We start from the raw sequence: 26,816 nt of genomic DNA, 5'->3' as shown, positions 1-26,816 counted from the left end.
ACTTGCTTCCTTCTGCTCTGACAATTTGGGGTTTTGATTGATTTAAGGCCTAGTTTGTACTGTAGCCTTGTCTTTCCAAATGTTAGTTTTCACACAGCGTGATACAAAATCAACTTGAGGAAGCAGCCAACAGTGAGCAGAACTTATCATTACAGACGTGTGTGTTCAGTAGAAGTGGTGCTGATGGGATCAGTAGTGCTGTGATGATGATTCAATAAAGCTAGTCTCCCTGATGTCTGTCAACCCCTATCTGTCTCCTCCTTATGGCTTCCTGGAGTAACTTCCCACCACACACTATCTCTGTCTTGCTATATTTAAAGGAGATTATCTATCTCTCTCTTTCTATTCTCCTCTCTCTCCATCTCTGGTCCCTTTCCATGGCCTCCTCTCTCATTATTTACCCATTTTTCTCTCTCTCTCTTCATGCACTCTCCTTTTCTCTGTCTCCATCTCTAGTCCTTTTCCATGCCATCTCTACCTCTACCTCTCTGTCTCTGTGTGTCTGTCTCTGTCTATCTCTGTCTGGTTCATACGACAGGTATTATCAGGTTGTGTAATTAAAAGCAGCATGGTGTGTGACCCTCTGGGAGCTGTTCCAATGCTTCCTTAAGCCTCTGAGACACCAGGATAGGACAGTGTGTGTGTGTGTGTGTGTGTGTGTGTGTGTGTGTGTGTGTGTGTGTGTGTGTGTGTGTGTGTGTGTGTGTGTGTGTGTGTGTGTGTGTGTGTGTGTGTGTGTGTGTGTGTCAGGGAGTGATAAGTTGTTTTGGGGCAGCTCTCTGAGTGAGGGTGTAATATCACACTGACCCCCATCACTCCTCTGTTCTCTGCCCGGTAATACCTCACACTGCCTGTCTTACACCTGGGAGACAGCCCACGACGCACAGCTATACACAGTCTGGCACACACCACACACATGGAGACACACATACACAAACATGCTGACACGCGCAGACACAGGTATGCACACAGGTATGCACACAGGTACACTCAGAGAATCAGCAGGACCTCACAGATTCAGCATGAGTTGCTGTGAGACAATCTGTCATAGTGCCATGATCCAAGTAGAGGTGGGATGTGTGAAGAGGCTCATCCTTACACACACACACACAGCAGGAGACCCTGAGTAATTCACACAGAGCGCTCATACTTACAGATGCTTCATATCTTCCTCCTCTCCCCTACACCTCCACTGTTGCTAAGTCAACACTAGTCCCTAGGATTGAGGAGACACAGTATACATCCCAAATGACACCCTATTCCCCTATTTAGTGCACTACTTTTGATCAGGGCCCAACTCGCTCTGGTCAACAGTAGTGCACTGTATAGGGGAAAGTGCACCGTTTGGAAAGTGCACCGTTTGGTATGCAACCACAGACCAATATACAGTACCAGTCAAAAGTACCATCCGTTTTGTCACCAAAGCCCCATATACTACCCACCACTGCGACCTGTACGCTCTCGTTGGCTGGCCCTCGCTTCATACTCGTCGCCAAACCCACTGGCTCCAGGTCATCTACAAGACCCTGCTAGGTAAAGTCCCCCCTTATCTCCGCTCACTGGTCACCATAGCAGCACCCACCTGTAGCATCCGCTCCAGCAGGTATATCTCTCTGGTCACCCCCAAAGCCAATTCCTCCTTTGGCCGTCTCTCCTTCCAGTTCTCTGCTGCCAATGACTGGAATGAACTACAAAAATCTCTAAAACTGGAAACGCTTATCTCCCTCACTAGCTTTAAGCACCAGCTTTCAGAGCAGCTCACAGATCACTGCACCTGTACATAGCCCATCTATAATTTAGCCCAAACAACTACCTCTTCCCCTACTGTATTTATTTATTTTGCTCCTTTGCACCCCATTATTTCTACTTTGCACTTTCTTCTACTACAAATCTACCATTCCAGTGTTTTACTTCTATAATGTATTTACTTTGCCACCATGGTCTTTTTGCCTTTACCTCCCTTATCTCACCTCATTTGCTCACATTGTATATAGACTTATTTTTCTACTGTATTATTGACTGTATGTTTCTTTTACTCTATGTGTAACTCTGTGTTGTTTGTATGTTGTTTAACTGCTTTGCTTTATCTTGGCCAGGTCGCAATTGTAAATGAGAACTTGTTCTCAACTTGCCTACCTGGTTAAATAAAGGTGAAATAAATAAATAAATAAATAAATAAAAAATGTGGGTTGTGGTTGGGTGATTGTAGAGGCCAGGTCATCTGATGCAGCACTCATCATTCTCCAAGAATCACTCTCCTTCTTGGTCAAATAGCCCTTACACAGCCTGGAGGTGTGTTGGGTCATTGTCCTGTTGAAAAACAAATGATAGTTCCACTAAGCGTAAACCAAATCAAATGTATTTATATAGCCCTTCTTACATCAGCTAATATCTCAAAGTGCTGTACAGAAACCCAGCCTAAAACCGCAAACAGCAAGCGATGCAGGTGTAGAAGCACGGTGGCTAGGAAAAACTCCCTAGAAAGGCCATAACCTAGGAAGAAACCTAGAGAGGAACCAGGCTATGAGGGGTGGCCAGTCCTCTTCTGGCTGTGCTGGCTGGAGATTATAACAGAACAGGGCCGAGATGTTGAAATGTTCATAAATGACCAGCATGGTCAAATAATAATAATAATCACAGTAGTTGTCGAGGGTGCAACAAGTCAGCACCTCAAGAGTAAATGTCAAGTTGGCTAGTCATAGCCGATCATTGAGAGTATCTCTACCGCTCCTGCTGTCTCTAGAGCGTTGAAAACAGCAGGTCTGGGACAGGTAGCACGTCCGGTGAACAGGTCAGGGTTCCATAGCCGCAGGCAGAACAGTTGAAACTGGAGCAGCAGCACGGCCAGGTGGACTGGGGACAGCAAGGAGTCATCATGTCAGGTAGTCCTGAGGAATGGTCCTAGGGCTCAGGTCCTCCGAGAAAGAGAGAATTAGAGAGAGCATACTTAAATTCACACAGGACACCATATAAGACAGGAGAAATAGTCCAGATATAACAGACTGACCCTAGCCCCCCGACACATAAACTACTGCAGCATAAATACTGGAGGCTGAGACAGGAGGGGTCAGGAGACACGATGATACCCCCAAACAAGGCCAAACAGGCAGGATATAACCCCACCCACTTTGCCAAAGCACAGCCCCCACACCACTGAAGGGATATCTTCAACCACCAACTTACCATCCTGAGACAAGGCCGAGTATAGCCCACAAAGATCTCCGCCACGGCACAACCCAAGGGGTGGCGTCAACCCAGACAGGAAGACCACGTCAGTGACTCAACCCACTCAAGTGAAACCAGATGGGATGACGTATCGCTGCAGAATGTTGTGGTAGCCATGCTGGTTAAGTGTGTCTTGAATTGTAAATAAATCACTGACCGTGTCACCAGCAAAGCACCATCACACCACCTCCTCCATGCTTCACGGTGGGAACCACGCATGCGGAGGTCATCCGTTAACCTCTCTGGGGTATGTGGGACGCCACCCGCGGGACACACTATTCAACAGCCAGTGAAATAGCAGGGCGCCAAATTCAAAACAACAAAAATCTCATAATTCAAATTTCTCAAACATACAACTATTATATCCCATTTTAAAGATACACTTCCCGTTAATCCAACCACATTGTCCGATTTAAAAAAGGCTTTACGGCGAAAGCATAACATTAGATTATGTTAGGACAGCGCTTAGACAAGAAAAACCACACAGCCATTTTCCAAGCAAGGAGAGGCGTCACAAAAAACAGAAATACAGCTAAAATTAATCACTAACCTTTGATGATCTTCATCAGATGGCACTCATAGGACTTCATGTTACACAATACATGTATGTTTTGCTCGATAAAGTTCATTTTTATATCCAAAAACCCCATTTTACATTGGCGTGTAATGTTCAGAAATGTTTTGCCTCCCAAAACTTCTGGTGAATGAGCACATCAATTTACAGAAATACTCATCATAAACGTTGATCAAATATTCAACTGTTATTTAAAGAATTATAGATACACTTTTCCTTAATGCAACTGCTGTGTCAGATTTCAAAAAAGCTTTACAGCGAAAGCACACTTTGCAATAATCTGAGTACGGCGCTCAGTCACAAAACTAAACCCGCCATTTTGTGGAGTCAACAAAACTCAGAAATAGCATTATAAATATTCACTTACTTTTGATGATCTTTATCGGAATGCATTCCCAGGAATCCCAGTTCCACAATAAATGTTCATTTGTTTCGATAAAGTTCATCCTTTATGTCCAAATACCTCCATTTTGTTTGCGCGTTCAGTCGAAAAGTTCAGACGAAAAGTCAAAAAAGTTATATTACAGTTCGTAGAAACATGTCAAACGATGTATAGAATCAATCTTTAGGATGTTTTTATTATAAATCTTCCATAATATTCCAACCGGACGATTCCTTTGTCTTCAAAAAAGAAAAGGAACACAGCTAACTCGCACGTGAGCGCTCGCCACTGAGCTCATGTCATTTTCTCAGTCCTCTGACTCCATATGCTCTTATTCTCTCCCCATTCACAGTAGAAGCCTGAAACAATGTTCAAAAGACTGTTGACATCTAGTGGAAGCCTTAGGAAGTGCAAAATTACCCCACAGACACTATATTGGATAGGGAATCACTTGAAAAACTACAAACCTCAGATTTCCACACTTCCTGGTTGGATTTTTTTCTCAGGTTTTTGCCTGCCATATGAGTTCTGTTATACTCACAGATATCATTCAAACAGTTTTAGAAACTTCAGAATATGCATATCTAAGCTTCTGGGACTGAGTAGCAGGCAGTTTACTCTGGGCACCTTCTTCATCCGGACGTCAAAATACTGCCCCCTACCCAAGAGAGGTTAACCTACTCTGTGTCTCACAAAGACATGGCGATTGGCGCCAAAAATTGCAAATTTGGACTCATCAGACTAAAGAACAGATTTCCACCGGTCTAATGTACATTGCTCGTTTTCTTGGCCCAAGCAAGTCTCTTCTTCTTATTGTTGTCCTTTTAGTAGTGGTTTCTTTGTAGCAATTCAACCATGAAGGCCTGATTCACATAGTCTCTTCTGAACAGTTGATGTTGAGATGTCTCTGTTACTTGAACTCTGTGAAGCATTTATTTGGGCTGCAATTTCTGAGGCTGGTAACTCTAATGAACTTATCCTCTGCAGCAGAGAACTCTGGGTCTTCCTTTCCTGTGGCGGTCCCAGTTTCATCATAGCGCTTGATGGTTTTTGCGAATGCACTTGAGGGAACTTTCAAAGTTCTTGACATTTTCCGCATTGACTGATCTTCATGTCTTAAAGTAATCATGGACTGTCTTTTCTCTTTGCTTATTTGAGCTGTTCTTGCCATTATATGGACTTGGTCTTTAACCAAATACAGTTGAAGTCGGAAGTTTACATACACTTATGTTGGAGTCATTAAAACTCGTTTTTCAACCACTCCACACATTTCTTGTTAACAAACTATAGTTTTGGCAAGTCGGTTAGGACATCTACTTTGTGCATGACACAAAGTCATTTTTCCAACAATTGTTTACAGACAGATTATTTGACTTATAATTCACTATATCACAATTCCAGTGGGTCAGAAGTTTACATATACTAAGTTGACTGTGCCTTTTTAAACGGCTTGGAAAATTCCAGAAAATTATTTCATGGCTTTAGAAGTTTCTGATAGGCTAATTGACATAATTTGAGTCAATTGGATGTGTACTTGTGGATGTATTTCAAGGCTTACCTTCAAACTCAGTGCCTCTTTGCTTGACATCCGTTGGAAAATCAAAAGAAATCAGCTAAGACCTCAGAAAAAAAATTGTAGACCTTCACAAGTCTGGTTCAGCATTGGGAGCAATTTCCAAATGCCTGAAGGTACCACGTTCATCTGTACAAACAATAGTACGCAAGTATAAACACCATGTGAAACACGCAGCCGTCATACCGCTCAGGAAGGAGACGCGTTCTGTCTCCTAGAGATGAACGTACTTAGGTGCGAAAAGTGCAAATCAATCCCAGAACAACAGCAAAGGACCTTGTGAAGATGCTGGAGGAAACGGGTATAAAAGTATCTATATCCACAGTAAAACGAGTCCTATATCGGCATAACCTGAAAGGCCGTTCTGCAAGGAAGAAGCCACTGCTCCAAAACTGCCATTAAAAAAGCCAGACTACGGTTTGCAACTGCACATGGGGACAAAGATTGTACTTTTTGGAGAAATGTCCTCTGGTCTGATGAAACAAAAATAGAACTGTTTGGCCATACTGACCATGGTTATGTTTGGAGGAAAAAGTGGGAGGCTTGCAAGCCGAAGAACACCATCCCAATCGTGAAGCACGGGGGTGGCAGCATCATGTTGTGGGGGTACTTTGCTGCAGGACGGACTGGTGAACTTCACAAAATAGATGGCATCATGAGAGAGGAAAATGATGTGGATATATTGAAGCAACATCAAGACATCAGTCAGGAAGTTAAAGCTTGGGCGCAAATGGGTCTTCCAAATGGACAATGACCCCAAGCATACTTCTAAAGTTATGGCTTAAGGACAACAAAGTCAAGGTATTGGAGTGGCCATCACAAAGCCCTGACCTCAATCCTATAGAAAATTTGTGGGCAGAACTGAAAAAGCGTGTGCGAGCAAGGAGGCTTACAAACCTGATTCAGTTACACCAGCTCTGTCAGGGGGAATGGGCCAAAATTCACCCAACTTATTGTGGGAAGCTTGTGGAAGGCTACCCAAAACATTTGACCCAAGTTAAACAATTTAAAGGCAATGCTACCAAATACTAATTGAGTGTATGTTAACTTCTGACCCACTGGGAATGTGATGAAAAAAATAAAAGCTGAAATAAATCATTCTCTCTACTATTATTCTGACATTTCACATTCTTAAATAAAGTGGTGATCCGAAGACTGAATTTTTACTAGGATTAAATGTCAGGAATTGTTAAACATTTAAACTCAGTTTATTTGGCTAAAGTGTATGTAAACTTCCGACTTCAACTATTGGTCTTTCTTCTGTTACCACCCTTTCCTTGTCACAATACAACTGATTGGCTCAAACGCATTAAGAACAAAAGAAATTCCGCTAGCTTTTAACAAGGCACACGTGTTAATTGAAATGTATTCCAAGTGACTACCTCATGAAACTGGTTGACAGGATGCCAAGAGTGTGCAAAGCTGTCATCAAGGCAAAGGGTGGCTACTTTGAAGATAAACAAATCAAAATATATTTTAGATTTGACTAACACTTGTTTTTGGCTACTACATGATTCCATATGTGTTATTTCATAGTTTTGATTTCTTCACTATTATTCTTCAATGTAGAAAGTAGTACAAATAAAGAAACTCTGGAATGAGTAGGTGTGTCCAAACTTTTGACTGGTACTGTAGGTGCAACCACCTATCTTGATAACCACACAGTATTTAATTTATCATTATATTACTTTATGATGCTTTCCAATACAATATTATACAGCACTATATGACTCAACATAGTGCTCTATATTAGTACATTACGGTTCTATAAATGACTAATGCAAGGGATAGAATGTTGAGTTTTCTCAATATTCCAAAATACAGTGCTTTGCAAAAGTATTCGGACCCCTTGGATTTCTTCACATTTTATTGTGTTGCAAAGTGGGATTGAAATGGATTATATATATATTTTTTTATTATTGTCAACAATCTTAACAAAATACTCTTTCAAAGTGGAATAATTTTTTCAATACTTTTTTAAAGATTAATAAAAAATAAATCAAATATATTAGTTGCGTAAGTATTCAGCTTCCTGATTCCATACATGCTAGAGGCACCTATGTCAGCAGAACAGAACATGTATGTGGGTATACACTGTATGGTCTGTTCTCTCAATATACCCACATATACTGAGTGTACAAAACATTAGGAGCACCTTCTTTAGAACAGCCTCATTTCGTCAGGGCATGGACTCTTAAGTGTCAAGCGTTCCACAAGGATGCTGGCCCATGTTGACTCCAATGCTTCCCACAGTTGTGTCAAGTTGGCTGGATGTCCTTTGGGTGGTGGGCCATTCTTGATAAAACTGTGATAAACCCAGCAGCGTTGTAGTTTTTGACACAAACCAGGCACCTACTACCATACCCTGATCAAAGGCACTTCAATATTTTGTCTTGCCCATTCACCTTCTGAATGGCACACACAATATATGTCTCAACTGTCTCAAGGCTTACAAATCCTACTTAAACCTGTCTCCTCCCCTTCATCTACACTGATTGAAGTGGATTTAACAAGTGACATCAGTAAGGGATCATAGCTTTCACCTGGATTCACCATTATATAGTATCCCCTCCTCATGGTTACAGACCCAACAACATTATATAGTATCCCTCATGGTTACAGACCCAACAACATTATATAGTATCCCCTCATGGTAACAGACCCAACAACATTATATAGTATCCCCTCCTCATGGTTACAGACCCAACAACATTATATAGTATCCCTTCCTCATGGTTACAGACACAACAACATTATATAGTATCCCCTCCTCATGGTTACAGACCCAACAACATTATATAGTATCCCTCCTCATGGTTACAGACCCAACAACATTATATAGTATCCCTCCTCATGGTTACAGACCCAACAACATTATACAGTATCCCTCCTCATGGTTACAGGCCCAACAATATTATATAGTATCCCTCCTCATGGTTACAGACCCAACAACATTATATAGTATCCCTTCCTCATGGTTACAGACCCAACAACATTATATAGTATCCCTCCTCATGGTTACAGGCCCAACAACATTATATAGTATCCCTCCTCATGGTTACAGACCCAACAACATTATATAGTATCCCTCCTCATGGTTAGACCCAACAACATTATATAGTATCCCCTCCTCATGGTTACAGACCCAACAACATTATATAGTATCCCCTCCTCATGGTTACAGACCCAACAACATTATATAGTATCCCTCCTCATGGTTACAGACCCAACAACATTATATAGTATCCCTCCTCATGGTTACAGACCCAACAACATTATATAGTATCCCCTCCTCATGGTTACAGACCCAACAACATTATATAGTATCCCTCCTCATGGTTATAGACCCAACAGCATTATATAGTATCCCTTCCTCATGGTTACAGACCCAACAACATTATATAGTATCCCTCCTCATGGTTATAGACCCAACAGCATTATATAGTATCCCTTCCTCATGGTTACAGACCCAACAACATTATATAGTATCCCCTCCTCATGGTTACAGACCCAACAACATTATATAGTATCCCTTCCTCATGGTTACAGACCCAACAACATTATATAGTATCCCCTCCTCATGGTTACAGACACAACAACATTATATAGTATCCCTTCCTCATGGTTACAGACCCAACAACATTATATAGTATCCCCTCCTCATGGTTACAGACCCAACAACATTATATAGTATCCCTTCCTCGTGAATAAAAGCACATGAGCTAATTTATGCAGCAGCATACATTTTTAGACCGTTGTTGTGCTTACTTGAACAGGAAGGTGGCGTGGCGGTCCTTCTTGTGGGCAAATTTTGTCATCAAAGGTGTTTTCAAGGTAACTGGGAACTCTAAAAAAACAAAAAGAAGGTTGAATCATGATGTCCGTGAATTTCAGGTCGGAGCGCTAGAAAGAGGCCCAAGTTCCCGGTGTGGAATTCTATGTTGGATGACCGTTCAAAATGTTTCCAAGTTGGAGCTAGTTTTTTTCCCCAGAGTTCCCAGTTGTCTTAAACACGGAAGAAGTCATGCTGGATGGACAGCATGGCTAATGTATTCAACCTTTTCTGGCCCATGGTGTTGCGAGTGAATGTTTATCGTTTTAAGCTTGGAAAAGAGACCATTTCAGACAGATGATTTAAATCCTTAAACCCAGACTTGGACCACACACCCTCTCCACCGAATAGCAGGCAGGCGAAGCAAAATGGTGATTGCTTTGCAACGCTTGCAGTTAGCTACTGATTCCTTCCAAACCACTCATTGTTGAACTTGCGATTTCCAACTTGTTGTGTAATGTTTATGTCCAATGGCCGATGAGCACCGATACGTTTTATCTATAATTTATCTTCATATTGCAAGGATGGAGAAGGATTTTCCAGTAGATTGTCGACGTGGTTCATGGTGATGACTGCTTGTCTAGCTTCCTAGCTAAGATTTTGAAAGTAACATGATCCAATCAAAGCTACGGTAGATATAACGTGATTTGATGTCATTTTATCTGTGGCCAATGACCTTGAGCCTTCTTAAATAGGCACTTCTAATGTAAATCTATGGCAGTACCCAAGGGGACATAAACTGCCTAGCTTTCCCTGTAGATTCTGCGGTGACGTAGTGTTCCCATGAGTGACAGAACACTGAGCCAATCACAGCACAACTAAAGAAGATTACCAACGCCTATGCTCTGTATATTCCGCTAGCTGCCCCTCCACCACAGAAAGCACTGAGCTAGGCTGAAACGCCTGCATTTTGGAGCTGCCTTACTCAAGAAAGAGACCATGTTTGTATGCGGCTTTATTAACTCAATATTATAAAAAAATATATATACATTGTTTGCGAACTGATATGTGACATGAATTAATGCCAAAATAACATGCCCTAAATGACGGGTCGCCACTGAGTACCACTCTCCATATTTTCAAGCATAGTGGTGGCTGCATTATGTTATGGGTATGCTCCTAATCGTAAAGGACTAGTGAGTTTTTCAGGATAAAAAAGAAATGTAATGGAGGTAAGCACAGGCAAAATCCTAACTTACCCAGAAAGACTCACAGCTGTAATCGCTGCCAAAGGTGCTTCTACAAAGTATTGACTCGGGTGTGAATACTTATGTAAATTAGAAATGTCTGTATTTCATTTTCAATAAATTAGCTAACATTTCTTAAAACATGTTTCCACTTTGTCATTATGGGTTATGGGAATAATAATTCTCACCCATGTACACACAATAACCCATAATGACAAAGTGGAAACATGTTTTAAGAAATGTTAGCTAATTTATTGAAAATGAAATACAGACATAAAGTTTTGTTAACTTATTCCACATTTTGTTGTGTTACAGCCAGAAATTATGACTACTTTCTGAAGGCACTGTATGTTCTGTTTTCTCAATATACCCACATTTATCAAACATATCCCCAGATCTCATAGCATCCTTATTTAACCTTCATTCATTTCCCTAGGTACTCTCACATGAATCATGCACTGACACACACGTGTACAGACATACACACACACACAGAGACACACATACGTCTAAAAATACAGACACACACACACATACGTAGACACACACACAGTACTGTAGATGGATGTGGGGAGTTTAGATGAAGGCAGTTGCCTGTCGGTAGTGTTGTCAGACCTCACTTCTCTTCTCTAGGTGATTGAAGACCAAGAGAAGATATCCAACCTTATCTCACCTTTTCACACTCGCTGTTGTTGCTCTCCATCTCTCTGTTCCCCATAGGACGTCTCTCACGCTCTCCTACTAATGGTATCTCTCCTCTCTCACTCTCTACCTCTGTCTGTCTGTCTTTCTCTCACTCTCTCTTTTACTCACTCACTTTGTGGCTCTCTCTCTCTCTTTCTCTGTCTGTTTCTCCCTCTCTCTCAGGTGTTCATTCTCTGTTTCTTTCACTTTTCATCTCCCCATTAGAACCCCTTTCTCAATCTCTCTCTCCTTCCATCATAGGCTGCTGAACAGGGGTAAGAATTGGGTAAAATATGAGAGCTTTCTGCTTCTCTTGTCTGTCTGGTCTGATCGGGTCTAGTCTGTGCTAATAAGACCCAGGTGGGGAGTGAGAGGAGTCAAGGTTAATATGACCTTCCCCTGGAGAGGTGGAAAGGGGGAGAAAATAAAGACTACATTCGTGAGGGAGAGAATCATAGAGAAGGAAGGGTGGGAGTTAGGAAGAGAGAGATATGGAGGTACATTGTGTGATCTCTGTCCCCCATAAAGCTAAATAATCCATCTGTAAATATCTTGTTGCTGAAACCCTGTTAATAATGTTTAATAGTCAGTCGCCTAACAATATTGGACAAGAAATGTATATTATGCTGATTGGTCCGTTTAGTCTCCCGATTTAACGTCACAAACACCTAGTTTAGTAATAAAAAGGCTCTGTTGCCTTCCCATGACAACGGTGCATTTTCTAATGCTTGTAGATACAGCACTCTTACACCACAATCTATGTCGGTAAATAGATTGGATGAAGTCCTCCGATCAGACATGGTGGAGTGAGTCAGTAGGAGAGAACCTTGTCAGTGTAGATCTGTTGTTCCTCCCCAGCCATAACACCACGTACTGATAGTTCCCAACAGAGAAGCTGCAGGAGAGCCATGCCACACTCCACGCAGAGCAGAGACATGCCTCTAAAAATACACACACACTGCCTGTCACATCACAGTTCTGTGCTATGTGGTGGCTTTGTGTGGATGTGGGTATGGGGTGGGTGTTTTTTGTGATTTTTGTTTGAGGTTTTGTTTTTAGGCTTGTGTTTTTGTATAAATTAATTGTGTATTTCGGATAGAATTACGATCAGACACCATACAGTTATTATATTTATGTTCATATTTTTCTGATTCCAAGATCAAAAGCTACATCTCGGTCTTTGAAAGAGCCAGCTATTGTCAACGTTCCCTTGAGTAAGGACCACCCAAACTGCTCATTGGCTGCTCTCTGCTCCAGCTTCTCCAACTTAATGTGTGTTTGCCTGTACACACACACACACACACACATACGTACGTACGTACGTACGTACGTGTGTGTGTGTGTGTGTGTGTATATTCTAATGTATAAAGCATATTATGTCAGGTACAAAATGACTGGTAGTTTAGGAGTGCAGACTGTCGGTCTCTAACAGACAGGGAGACAGGGAGACAGATCTTTCAGCAAGCAGCGATGAAACCGTGGGGTTTGGTAAAAGCAGACTCATTTCTGTCTCGGTTGAACTAATAAAGTATTCTTCTTCTTCTTCAGCTAGAGCCTTGTTCAGCCTTTGCTATGTCCCAAAAGGTACCCTATTCCGTTTATAGTACACTACTTTTGACCAGGGTGCCATTTGGTTGGCAGCCCTGAGTTTGGCCTAGCTACAGTATATCTCTTCCCAGGCTCATGGCGTAAACACATGATGTAGTAAAATATTTATCCCCCCAAAGCCTGTTGTTCCCATGCTCTCCTCTCATTAAACCTGGGTTAATTGTCTTTGGCTGTGGGAGAGAGAGGGGACATGTTATACCTTACACCCCAGGACGAGATGGTGGAGAGGAAGAGCGGCAAGATGTGGGAAAGGGTTAGGGAAGAGAGGGAAAGGGTTAGGGAAGAGAGGGAAAGGGTTAGGGAAGAGAGGGAAAGGGTTAGGGAAGAGAGGGAAAGGGTTAGGGAAGAGAGGGAAAGGGTTAGGGAAGAGAGGGAAAGGGTTAGGGAAGAGAGGGAAAGGGTTAGGGAAGAGAGGGAAAGGGTTAGGGAAGAGAGGGAAAGGGTTAGGGAAGAGAGGGAAAGGGAAAGGGAAGAGAGGGAAAGGGAAAGGGTTAGGGAAGAGAGGGAAAGGTAGAGGGTTAACATTAGGGAAGCGAGGGAAAGGTAGGTGGAGACAGGAGAGAAACACAGACACACACACACGCACACCTGCAGACACACACAGACAGACAGACACGCAGACAGACAGAGACACACACACACAGGTAGAGGGTTAAGGTTAGGGAAGAGTGGGAAAGGTAGAGGTAGGTGGAGACAGAGAAACACACACACACACACACACACACACACGGTGTTGCCAGGACAGAGTACATATGCATATAGAAATTGAGACAATGCCATCCTTTCCGAGAGAGAGAGAGGAGGTGGAGAGATAGGGAGAGGAAGGGATGGAGAGAGGGAGGTCAAAAAAAAAGACTTGGAGACAGGGCAAGAAAGAATGAGACAGGAAGACTGAGAGAACAATATAGGGAGAGAGAGATGGAGGAGGGGAGGAGTTAAAGGATTAACTGTGCATCAATATTTCAATGGGTGGATCCTTTGTTGAATAATGCAGCTGTTGTGTCAGACAGTTTCCCTCTCTCTCCGCTTGGTCCTGGGTGCTCACACACACACACACACACACACACACACACACACACACACACACACACACACACACACACACTGGCATTGGCATACATACACTGAGTGTACAAAACATTAGGAACATGCTCTTTCTATGACATATACTGACCAAGTCATTCCAGGTAAAAGCGTATTGATGTCACTTGTTAAATCCACTTCAATCAATGTACAGTCGTGTCATTCTCAAAACTTTTGGCCACAAATATACATTTTCACAAAGTCTGCTGCCTCAGTTTGTATGATGGCAATTTGCATATACTCCAGAATGTTATGAAGAGTGATCAGATGAATTGCAATTAATTGCAAAGTCCCTCTTTGCCATGCAAATGAACTGAATCCCCAAAAAACATTTCCACTGCATTTCAGCCCTGCCACATAAGGATCAGCTGACATCATGTCAGTGATTCTCTCGTTAACACAGGTGTGAGTGTTGACGAGGACAAGGCTGGAGATCACTGTCATGCTGATTGAGTTCTAATAACAGACTGGAAGCTTCAAAAGGAGGGTGGTGCTTGGAATCATTGTTCTTCCTCTGTCAACTATGGTTACCTGCAAGGAAACACGTGCCGTCATCATTGCTTTGCACAAAAAGGGCTTCACAGGCAAGGATATTGCTGCCAGTAAGATTGCACCTAAATCAACAATTTATTGGATCATCAAGAACTTCAAGGAGAGCGGTTCAATTGTTGTGAAGAAGGCTTCAGGGTGCCCAAGAAAGTCCAGCAAGCACCAGGAACGTCTCCTAAAGTTGATTCAGCTGCGGGATCGGGGCTCCACCAGTACAGCGCTTGCTCAGGATTGGCAGCAGGCAGATGTGAGTGCATCTGCACGCACAGTGAGGCGAAGACTTTTGGAGGATGGCCTTGTGTCAAGAAGGGCAGCAAAGAAGCCACTTCTCTCCAGGAAAAACATCAGGGACAGACTGATATTCTGCAAACGGTACAGAGATTGGACTGCTGAGGACTGGGTCATTTTCTCTGATGAATCCCCTTTCCGATTGTTTGGGGCATCCGGAAAAAAGCTTGTCCGGAGAAGACAAGGTGAGTGCTACCATCAGTCCTGTGTCATGCCAACAGTAAAGCCTCCTGAGACCATTCATGTGTGAGGTTGCTTCTCAGCCAAGGGAGTGGGCTCACTCACAATTTTGCCTAAGAACACAGCCATGAATGAAAAATGGTACCAACACATCCTCTGAGAGCAGCTTCTCCCAACCATCCAGGAACAGTTTGGTGACAAACAATGCCTTTTCCAGCATGATGGAGCACCTTGCCATAAGGCAAAAGTGATAACTAAGTGGCTGAGGGAACAAAACATCGATATTTTGGGTCCATGGCCAGGAAACTCCCCAGACCTTAATCTCATTGAGAACTTGTGGTCAATCCTCAAGAGGCAGGTGGACAAACAAAAACCCACAAATTCTGACAAACTCCAAGCATTGATTATGCAAGAATGGGCTGCCATCAGTCAGGATGTGGCCCAGAAGTTAATTGACAGCATGCCAGGGCGGATTGCAGAGGTCTTGAAAAAGAAGGGTCAACACTGCAAATATTGACTCTTTGCATCAACTTCATGTAATTGTCAGTAAAAGCCTTTGACACTTATGAAATGCTTGTAATTATACTTCCGTTTTCCATAGTAACATCTGACAGAAATATCTAAAGACATTGAAGCAGCAAACTTTGGAAATTAATATTTGTGTCATTCTTAAAACTTTTGGCCACGACTGTAGATGAAAGGGAGGAGACAGGTTAAATAAGGATTTTTAAGCCTTGAGACAATTGAGACATGGATTGTGTGTGTGCCATTCAGAGGGTGAATATTTAAGTGCCTTTTGAACGGGTTATGGTAGTAGGTACCAGACGCACCAGTTTGAGTCAAGAACTGCAACACTGCTGGGTTTTTCACACTCAACAGTTTCCCGTTTGTGTCAAGAATGGTCCACCACCCAAAAGACGTCCAGCCAACTTGACACAACTGTGAGAAGCATTGAAGTCAACATGGGCCAGCATCCCTGTGGAACGCTTTTGACACCTTGTAGAGTCCATGCCCCGACAAAATGAGGCTTTTCTGAGGGCAAAATTTAGGGAGGTGTTGTTAATATTTTGTACATCAGTGTACAGTTGTAATATAGGCCTACAGTGTACTGGTATTCACCTAGTTCACTCACAGTTCTCTCACCTTTTATTTGATCATCTCTCTCCCTCCATCTCCTTTCCTGTGGCTACCTTTTCCCAGAGCCTGTAGGAGTTGAAAAAGAGCAAGGGAACTGTACGCATTATCCCTGGGCACTTTGTCTGAGTGTGAAAGAAATTGCTCACACACATATAAACACCTGCCTCTCCATCTCTCTCCCTCTTTCTCTCTCTCTCTCTCTCCTCCCATCCAACTCTCTCTCTCTCTCACTCACACACACACATACACACTCTGTTGTGTTGTGACTGGGCCAGGCAGGCTGTGTTTCTATCATGTAAGTCTGGGCAGCTTCAATAGACAGACCTGCTCAGCTCTGCAAAAGCTGCAAGCACCTGTCACAGCCAGTTTATTCCAGTGGACTGGGTTATGGTTGTACCTACACATACTGACACAAACATACGCTCAGTATACAAGCCTGCATATTCACATACTGACACACACAAACGTACTCTCAGTATACAAGCCTGCATATTCACATACTGACACACACAAATGTACTCTCAGTATACAAGCCTGCATATTCACATACTGACACACACAAACGTGCTCTCAGTATACAAGCCTGCATATTCACATACTGACACAGACGGGCTCATTCTAGTGTACTGTATTAGCATAAGCTAATACTCACTAGACACACATACAGTACATATACTAACACATTTAGTGTGTGTGTGTGTGTGTGTGTGTGTGTGTGTGTGTGTGTGTGTGTGTGTGTGTGTGTGTGTGTTAGACTGGTTGTTATTCTATATTAGTATATCCATGCAGATATCATCATCATTAGTGTTAATTTTAGAAGACTTGGCAGGAGGGGGCAGCAAGCTGTGCTGTTGGATTGAAAAGTTTTATAACTCATGAGAACTCAAGATGGCACAAACACACACACACAAGTTACAAGCACACAAACAAAAACACAGCTTACAGTACACGTATGCGCGCACACACACACACCAGGACATTGCATCTTTCTGCTTCGCTAACACCATCATAAATCAATGGCAGCACAGTAATAGTGTTCATATCAGCAGCACCATCTGTTCTATAGAGGACACACACACATTCCATCATGACTTGTACTGCAGTATTCTCTTGGTGGTCATTAGACCTTTGTCAAATAAGGCTCCTCTTGTAGTCTGTGTGTTTCTGTGTGTACCTATAGTACAGTGACTCTGTCCCTGTCATGTTCGTTCCCTCCCTTGCCCCTGTCTTCCCCCGCATCATGTATCCCACATGTACACACTGTCCCCAGCACATTGTTTCATTGAAAAATACTGCAGCAAACATCTTAGATGTAAAATTGATGCTGCACAAAACATCTAGATGTAAAATTGATGCTGCACCAAACATCTTAGTTAGATGTAAAATTGATGCTGCACCAAACATCTTAGATGTAAAATTGATGCTGCACCAAACATCTTAGATGTAAAATTGCACGACTAAGATCTCTTCGGTAAAACGTCAAAATTAATGACAGATTTCTTGGAATAATTCAGACTATTTTGAGGAAGTATATCCTGGCTACGGCATGTCAAAATGGACAAACAGTACTATTTCAGCTTTTTCCTCCTCTTTCAAGCATAGGTCTTTCAAGGCAGTATGCGAGCACACTCGTTCGGTTCAGCTAGCCGTGTTCGGCTAGGCATCAGCCGAACTGAAGCATGCTGACACCTTTAGCAGGAACCACATTCTCTCTCCTCTCTCTCTCTTTTCTCTCTCTCTCTCTGGGGTTAGAGTTTGGAGGATGTGGAGTGAAGGCCTCTCTTCTCCTCTGTGTCATTCTCGTTCTCTTTATTCGGTCTCTTCCAATCCCTTGTTGGTGGTCTGTCTTTATTCTAATCCCTTGTTGGTGGTCTGTCTTTATTCTAATCCCTTGTTGGTGGTCTGTCTTTATTCTAATCCCTTGTTGGTGGTCTGTCTTTATTCTAATCCCTTGTTGGTGGTCTGTCTTTATTCTAATCCCTTGTTGGTTGTCTGTCTTTATTCTAATCCCTTGTTGGTGGTCTGTCTTTATTCTAATCCCTTGTTGGTTGTCTGTCTTTATTCTAATCCCTTGTTGGTTGTCTGTCTTTATTCTAATCCCTTGTTGGTTGTCTGTCTTTATTCTAATCCCTTGCTGGTTGTCTCTTTATTCTAATCCCTTGTTGGTGGTCTGTCTTTATTCTAATCCCTTGTTGGTTGTCTGTCTTTATTCTAATCCTTGTTGGTTGTCTGTCTATTCTAATCCTTGTTGGTTGTCTGTCTATTCTAATCCCTTGTTGGTTGTCTGTCTATTCTAATCCCTTGTTGGTGGTCTGTCTTTATTCTCATCCCTTGTTGGTGGTCTGTCTTTATTCTAATCCCTTGTTGGTTGTCTGTCTTTATTCTAATCCCTTGTTGGTGGTCTGTCTTTATTCTAATCCCTTGCTGGTTGTCTGTCTTTATTCTAATCCCTTGTTGGTTGTCTGTCTTTATTCTAATCCCTTGTTGGTTGTCTGTCTTTATTCTAATCCCTTGTTGGTGGTCTGTCTTTATTCTAATCCCTTGCTGGTTGTCTGTCTTTATTCTAATCCCTTGTTGGTGGTCTGTCTTTATTCTAATCCCTTGTTGGTGGTCTGTCTTTATTCTAATCCCTTGTTGGTTGTCTGTCTTTATTCTAATCCCTTGTTGGTGGTCTGTCTTTATTCTAATCCCTTGCTGGTTGTCTGTCTTTATTCTAATCCCTTGTTGGTTGTCTGTCTTTATTCTAATCCCTTGTTGGTTGTCTGTCTTTATTCTAATCCCTTGTTGGTGGTCTGTCTTTATTCTAATCCCTTGTTGGTTGTCTGTCTTTATTCTAATCCCTTGTTGGTTGTCTGTCTTTATTCTAATCCCTTGTTGGTGGTCTGTCTTTATTCTCATCCCTTGCTGGTTGTCTGTCTTTATTCTCATCCCTTGCTGGTTGTCTTTCGATCAAAGGATATTTACAAGAGAGATTGATGAGTTTGAGAGACTAGGAGTTTTGTGCGCACATGAGTGTGTGTGGGGGGAGCTATTTTTCTTTCCTCCGAGACTTAATCACACTTTCCTCTCTGTATGGGGTACCACCTCCTCCATCACGAGAAGCTGTCAAATAGGAAGAATAGTACTTTATTTTTATATCCATCTGTTACTACAGAAACCTTCTCTGTTGTCAACAGGCAGGCCACATGGACGCACGCACACACACACACACACACACACACACACACACACACCACTCCAAGTGCAGCACTACCTAGAGTTATCTAGGGTTAAGAGCACTGCTGAAAGCAGTAACTATCTATATCCATGGGTCCATATCTGTGTTGCCCAGTCTGGGATTAGAATCAGCAGTCTTACAGCTACAGTACAGGGTTTCTTTATTACTGACTCACCTCACTGTCTATCTCTCCTCTGGAAATGGAGGGGGGAGAGAATAAAATGAGAGATGGAGAGAAAGAGATGAATTTAGAGACAGAGAGAGATCTTAGTGGTGTTAAATATTGAAGACCTTTGTCTTGTTGTGTTGCATGGTTATGTAACCGCTGTGTGTGTGAGTGACACACAGGGATCTGAAAGGGAATCATCTACCGGACCTTCTCCATCTCTCCTGCCCTCCTTCTCTCCTTCCCTCCATCTCTCCCTCTCTTCTCCACAGAAGCATACCTCATTAAGTCAAAACAGACATCCTGTTGTTCCTCCTATTTGTTTTAATGAGACCCTCCATTCCTCAGTCTTCATAGATCTAGAATAGTCAGCTTGAGGCCCTATGGAGGTCAGTCACCCCACTTCACTGCAGCCCGCTCCATAAGCTGCACACACAGTGGTGTTGGTATTCCACTGACCGTGGCCTAAACCCCTGCAGAGGTTTGTAGTGAACAGACAGAGCCATTACACAGCATGGGCCTCACACTCATAGACTAGAGATGGGGGGGTACAGAGTGGCAGACAGTCAGACACACCACACACACATTAATGAATGATACAAACTCCTCAAACACACAAAAGGGGTCTCATTTGCAAGCTGTACTTGCAGGGGAATGGAAAATGAGACCCCTTTTGTGTGTTTGAGGAGTTTCTATGATTCATTAATATTTCTGTGTCTGTGGTGTGTTTGTGCGTGCGTACATGTGTCTGTGTGTGAGAATGTGTGTGTACTTCAGTACGATGGTACAAGCATACTACTACTAATTCTGCAACAGTTGACGCTGCACACACTCTCTCGGAGACAGACTTGTCCTGGTTTTTCCTCAGACCCACAATAACAGCTGGGTCTTACAGTCTGACTTGGCCTGGTTTTTCCTCAGACCCACAATAACAGCTGGGTCTTACAGTCTGACTTGTCCTGGTTTTTCCTCAGACCCACAATAACAGCTGGGTCTTACAGTCTGACTTGTCCTGGTTTTTCCTCAGACCCACAATAACAGCTGGGTCTTACAGTCTGACTTGGCCTGGTTTTTCCTCAGACCCACAATAACAGCTGGGTCTTACAGTCTAACTTGGCCTGGTTTTTCCTCAGACCCACAATAACAGCTGGGTCTTACAGTCTGACTTGGCTTGGTTTTTCCTCAGACCCACAATAACAGCTGGGTCTTACAGTCTGACTTGTCCTGGTTTTTCCTCAGACCCACAATAACAGCTGGGTCTTACAGTCTGACTTGTCCTGGTTTTTCCTCAGACCCACAATAACAGCTGGGTCTTACAGTCTGACTTGTCCTGGTTTTTCCTCAGACCCACAATAACAGCTGGGTCTTAGAAGCTGCTAGGTTTCTCCCTTCCACTAATGGAATTGAGGAAGTTGAAATATGTTCTGCAGGGAGATAAGTGGTGTGATGATACTGTCTGTTTTTCATTGGCTTGATAAAAGAGCGAATATGAATATTATTCTGGGAAATGTGGAAGATTGGCATGTCTTCGTTTGAGACGCCTCACGCGTGCACACTTGATACGATTGACTTGGTGGTGGATAGTGAATTCTGAGAGGTGGAACTTCAATGAAAAAATTACAACATATCAGGTCGCATTAAATAGAATCGGTTAGCAAAACCGTGTGTGTGTGTGTGTGGGGCTGACAAGACCAAACTGCATCACTGATCTATTTATCAGAAGGGCTCTTACAGGGTACTGTACATCAGTGGTAGGAGCTTAGAGACACACTTAAACTGATAACTCTCTCTCTCTGTCTGTCTCTCTCACCCTCTCTCATTCTCTCTCACTCTCCCTCTCTTGCCCCTGCTCTCTCTCTCGCTCTCCCTCATAGTGGTGGAACGTGGAGAAAGGGGAGGCCCTCCAGACCTTCTACCCAACAGGAGCCAATCTGAAAAGGATCCATGTGTCACCTGACTTCTCCACCTTCGTCACCATCGACAATATCGGAATCCTCTACGTCCTGAAGAAGGTGGAATGAGAGGGAGGCATAGCTCATTAGTCTAAAGGGGGCGTAGCTCAATAATAGAAATAGTTCTCGTCTCCTCTCCTTGCATTGATCTGAAAGAGCCAGACAGGTGAGAGCCAATGTCTGTTAGTCATCTGCCATGTTGCTTTAGCCTGCGTTCTCAGATCAGAGGAGGTGACGAACAGGAGATCTGCTAAAGGAAGAAATACATCATTTCTCCTGCTCTGCCTTCTTCTGCATGCCATAACAGTCAAAACAATCACAACAAAATTCATATCCTGACAAAATTAACTATTATGCTTTTCTTATTGTATCAGGGGACCATAGCAAAAATGCATTTGATTCTTACTGCACTGGGGTAAATTGCATGCAATATGGACAGATTTTGCTATCCTCTTTTTAACTAGGATAATCTATGCTATAATGAAATGCACCAGTATTATCTGTTGTGATTCTACAGTGATGATGTCAAACACAGTGAATTGGTTTTGTATTTCTAAGTGCACAATGAGTCTTTTGCTTTGTTGATGTCGTGGCACTCTGCAAATGGTCATGAGTGTCTTCTGTCGTCTTAAACAAAGTACATGTATTTTTCCCTGTGAAGTTCGGGCAGCAGGGAGCCTAGCGATTAAGAGCATTGGGCCAGTAACCTAAAGGTTGCTGGTTCGAATCTCTGAGCCGACTGGGTGAAAAATCTCTCTATGCCCTTCAGCAACGCACTTAACCTAATTTGCTCCTGTAAGTTGCTCTGGATAAGAGCGTCAGTTGACTAAAATGTAAAAATGTAAAGGTCTAAACCTGTGTATTTGGAGTAACTAAAGCCTTAAAGATGGAGTCCGCAGTATGGGAAAGCCTCCCCACCACTGTTTTTTTGTTGTTGTCCGGGCTGAGGAGCGTCACACAGCATGGTAAAACTAATAGCAGGACATATTGTGCTCTTTTATCGCGCATGCACTGATGTCTGAGGGGGAAAACTGTTGGTCGTTTCCAGTAACTTCTTTGTTGTTGTAATATCACAAACGGATGTGGCTGTTTCACCATTAAGGAGTCCAGCATTAATGTTTTTAAAGGGGACATATACTAAGGAAAATGTGGGAAAGTAAAGGAAAGGTCCAAATGATAGGGATTTTTGCAGCAAACCAGCTCTCACAGTCTCATGTCAGAATTAGACGTTCATCCATGTTTCTCAAACGTCAAATTTCAAAGATGTTCCAAACGTCAAATTTCAAAGATGTTCTAAACATCAAATTTCAAAGATGTTCCAAACGTCAAATTTCAAAGATGTTCCAAACGTCAAATTTCAAAGATGTTCTAAACGTCAAGTTTCAAAGATGTTCCAAACGTCAAATTTCAAAGATGTTCTAAACGTCAAATTTCAAAGATGTTCCAAATGTCAAATTTCAAAGATGTTCTAAACGTCAAATTTCAAAGATGTTCCAAACGTCAAATTTCAAAGATGTTCTAAACGTAAAATTTCAAAGATGTTCCAAACGTCAAATTTCAAAGATGTTCTAAACGTCAAATTTCAAAGATGTTCCAAACGTCAAAGTTCAAAGTGTTTAAGGTAAAGTCCAGGCATTAACTCCATATTCTTAAGGTTAGGTGTTAACTCTGAATGGTTAAGGTAAGGGTTAAGGTTTGGGTTAGGCTTAACTTTCTATTGCTGTATTCAAACTTGCAACCTTTGGAATCAGAGGGAGATGCTTCCGCCCATCCGCCATCCCTGTCCACAACGCCCTAGCAAAACCAAAACCTAATTGAAGGTAACAGCGCCTACTGTTTCCCCCCTAGTGGCCGGTTTCCACGTCATCTCCCAACATCTTCAGACTTGGATGGATGTCAAATACTGACTTGTATAACAGGTGACCTGGCTGGTTTGCAATGTTATCAACAAGTCAGGTTACCGCCATAAATGCAAAAAAATATTGTATTGGTTCAGCCCACTTTCTAGAGCCAATGAGTAATTCAAACCTTGACCAAAGGCATTTGTCAGAATAGCATCTGTCGACTATGTTTACTATCAAGTTCAATACTATTTAGGACATTTTCTACAGTAATTGTATCTATAGCGCCTGTTTTTTTTGTACAAGTCCTTTTTTTATTGTATATATCTTGCTTTCATACATTTTGTTTTCTTATTACTACTGAGCCACGCTCTAGTGAGCTTTATAGGAAGGCACTATGATTTTTCTCTTGTGGTCTATATCAAGGACATGGCCTTCTTCCAATACTTTGACAATGCGTCCTTCCTTCCTTCCATCATTGCTTGATTTCATCTCTGATCTGACGCTATTGAATAGCTGACCGATTGCTTCCACTTCATGGCTGACAATCCAGAGTCATTTAATATCTGTGGTTATTGAAAGGAAGGATGTGTTTCCAAAGTATTCAATCTGGGCCTTGTTTTTAAAGTTAGAACATGTGCTCTTACCTATTGGTGCTTTAAACTCAGTGTGCAAGTCAATCATCAGAGGAGGTCTCTCCCTGTCAATCAAATCTGTGAAGTCTTGAGGTGATCTCAGGACATGAATACTGTTATGGTAAAGTGCTTGTGTGTGCTGTGTAATTTATAATACCTTAGAGAATAAAACATTCTATGACAGCAGGTGGCTTACTTACTCCTCTTAATTTATCATTAAATCATTTGTTGTTCACCGTCCAGAGCATAGGGTAGTATTTGATCTACACTGAACAAAAAAACGCAACATGTAAAGTGTTGGTTTCATGAGCTGAAATAAAACATTCCTGAAATTTTCCACACGCACAAAAAGCCTATTTCTTTAACAAATTTGTTTACATCCTTTTTAGTGAGCATTTCTCCTTTGCCGAGATGATCCATCCACCTGACAGCTGTAGCATATCAAGAAGCTGATTAAACAGCATAATCATTACATATAAGGCCATTCTAAAATGTGCAGTTTTGTCACACAACACAATGCCACAGATGTCTCAAGTTTTGAGGAAGTGCAATTGGCGTACTGACTACAGGAATGCAGTATTGGATATTCATTTCTCTACCATAAGCCTCCTCCAACATTGTTTTAGAGAATTTGGAAGTACGTCCAACCGGCCTCACAACTGCAGACCACGTGTAACCATACCAGCCCAGGACCTCCACATCCAACTTCTTCACCTGCGGGATCATCTGAGATCAGCCACCCGGACAGCTGATGAAACTGTGGGTTTGCACAATCGAATAATTTCTGCACAAACTGTCAGAAACCGTCTCAGGGAAGCTCATCTGTGTGCTCATCGTCCTCACCAGGGTCTTGACCTGACTGCAGTTCGGCGTCACAACCGACTTCAGTGGGCAAATGCTCACCTTCGATGGCCACTGGCACGCTGGAGAAGTGTGCTCTTCACAGATGAATCCCAGTTTCCACTGTACAGGGCAGATGGTGGCGTGTATGGCGTTGTGTGGCAGAGCGAGCAGTTTGCTGATGTCAATGTTGTGATCAGAGTGCTCCATGCTAGTGGTGGGGTTATGCTATGGGCAGGCATAAGCTACGGACAACGAACACAATTGCATTTTATCAATGGCAATTTGAATGCACAAAGAGACCGTGACGAGATCCTGAGGCCCATTGTCGTGTCATTCATCCGCCGCCATCACCTCATGTTTCAGCATGATAATGCACGGCCCCACATCGCAAGGATCTGAACACAATTCCTGGAAGCTGAAAATGTCCCAGTTCTTTCATATTCACCAGACATGTTACCCATGATGCATTTTTGGGATGCTCTGGATCAACGTGTACGACAGCGTGTTCCAGTTCCCACCAATATCCAGAAACTTTGCACAGCTATTAAGAGGAGTGGGACAACATTCCACAGGCCACAATTAACACCCCGATCAACTCCATGCGAAGGAGATGTGTCACGCTGTATGAGGCAAATGATGGTCACACCAGATACTGACTGGTTTTCTGATCCACACCACTACTGTTTTTTTTTTTAAGGTATTTGTGTTCCCAGTCATATGAAATCCATAGATTAGGGCCTAATTCATTTATTTCAATTGACTGATTTCAGTACATAAACTGTAACTCAGTGAAATCTTTGAAATTGTTACATGTTGCGTTGACGTTTGTGTTTTAATGGATAAGAGAAGTTAGATCTGAAGCAGTTTGAAAGAAAAATGCAAAAGATGTTCAACTACGATGATGTGTAGACTAGCCATATAATGTGTGTGTCAGTCTGTGTGTGTCAGAGAGGAGATGCTGCATGGCTGTCAGTGTTGTCTCCTCCAGGGATGGAGTGCTGGGTTAGCTAGCTGCTGACACAACGTTGGTCACGCTCCGTCTGCTCCTGAAACATCCTTCTGACAGACCGCTGATGGGGCCGACAAGCCCAACATACCACGCTGCCTGTCTCCTTATACCACGTTGCCTCTCTCCTTATACCACGCTGCCTCTCTCCTTATACCACGCTGCCTGTGTCCTTATACCACGCTGCCTGTCTCCTTACACCACGCTGCCTGTCTCCTTATACCACGCTGCCTGTCTCCTTATACCACGCTGCCTGTCTCCTTATACCACGCTGCCTGTCTCCTTATACCACGCTGCCTGTCTCCTTATACCACGCTGCCTGTGTCCTTATCCCACGCTGCCTGTCTCCTTATACCACGTTGCCTCTCTCCTTATACCACGCTACCTGTCTCCTTATACCACGGTGCCTGTCTCCTTATACCACGCTGCCTGTGTCCTTATCCCACGCTGCCTGTCTCCTTATACCACGCTGCATGTCTCCTTATCCCACGCTGCCTGTCTCCTTATACCACGCTGCCTGTCTCCTTATACCACGCTGCCTGTGTCCTTATACCACGCTGCCTGTGTCCTTATACCACGCTGCTTGTCCTTATACCACGCTGCCTGCCTCCTTATACCACGCTGCCTGCCTCCTTATACCACGCTGCCTGATACCACGCTCCCCTTATACCACGCTGCCTGTGTCCTTAGCTACCACGCTGCCTCTCTCCTTATACCACGCTGCCTGTGTCCTTATACCACGCTGCCTCTCTCCTTATACCACGCTGCCTCTCTCCTTATACCACGCTGCCTCTCTCCTTATACCACGCTGCCTCTCTCCTTATCCCACGCTTCCTGTCTCCTTATCCCACGCT

The 26,816-nt window shown here is 42.9% G+C and overlaps 1 protein-coding gene across 4 annotated transcripts in view; it reads left to right on the top strand.

Annotated features, from left to right (window-relative positions):
- LOC106576445 (apoptotic protease-activating factor 1) overlaps nucleotides 1-24,452 on the top strand; it is a 75,663-nt gene extending 51,211 nt beyond the window's left edge. For all 4 annotated transcript variants that reach the window (XM_045699999.1, XM_045699997.1, XM_045699998.1 and 1 more), the window contains one exon: nucleotides 21,560-24,452. In XM_045699999.1, coding sequence (XP_045555955.1) covers nucleotides 21,560-21,706 — 147 coding nt within the window. In that variant the 3' untranslated portion in view covers nucleotides 21,707-24,452. The remainder of the gene's footprint in view (nucleotides 1-21,559) is intronic.
- Nucleotides 24,453-26,816: the final 2,364 nt, after the last annotated feature.

The sequence above is a fragment of the Salmo salar genome, chromosome ssa17 (genome assembly GCF_905237065.1).
Source record: "Salmo salar chromosome ssa17, Ssal_v3.1, whole genome shotgun sequence".
Classification (NCBI taxonomy): Eukaryota; Metazoa; Chordata; class Actinopteri; order Salmoniformes; family Salmonidae; genus Salmo; species Salmo salar.
This window is presented reverse-complemented; position numbering and strand designations above follow the sequence as displayed.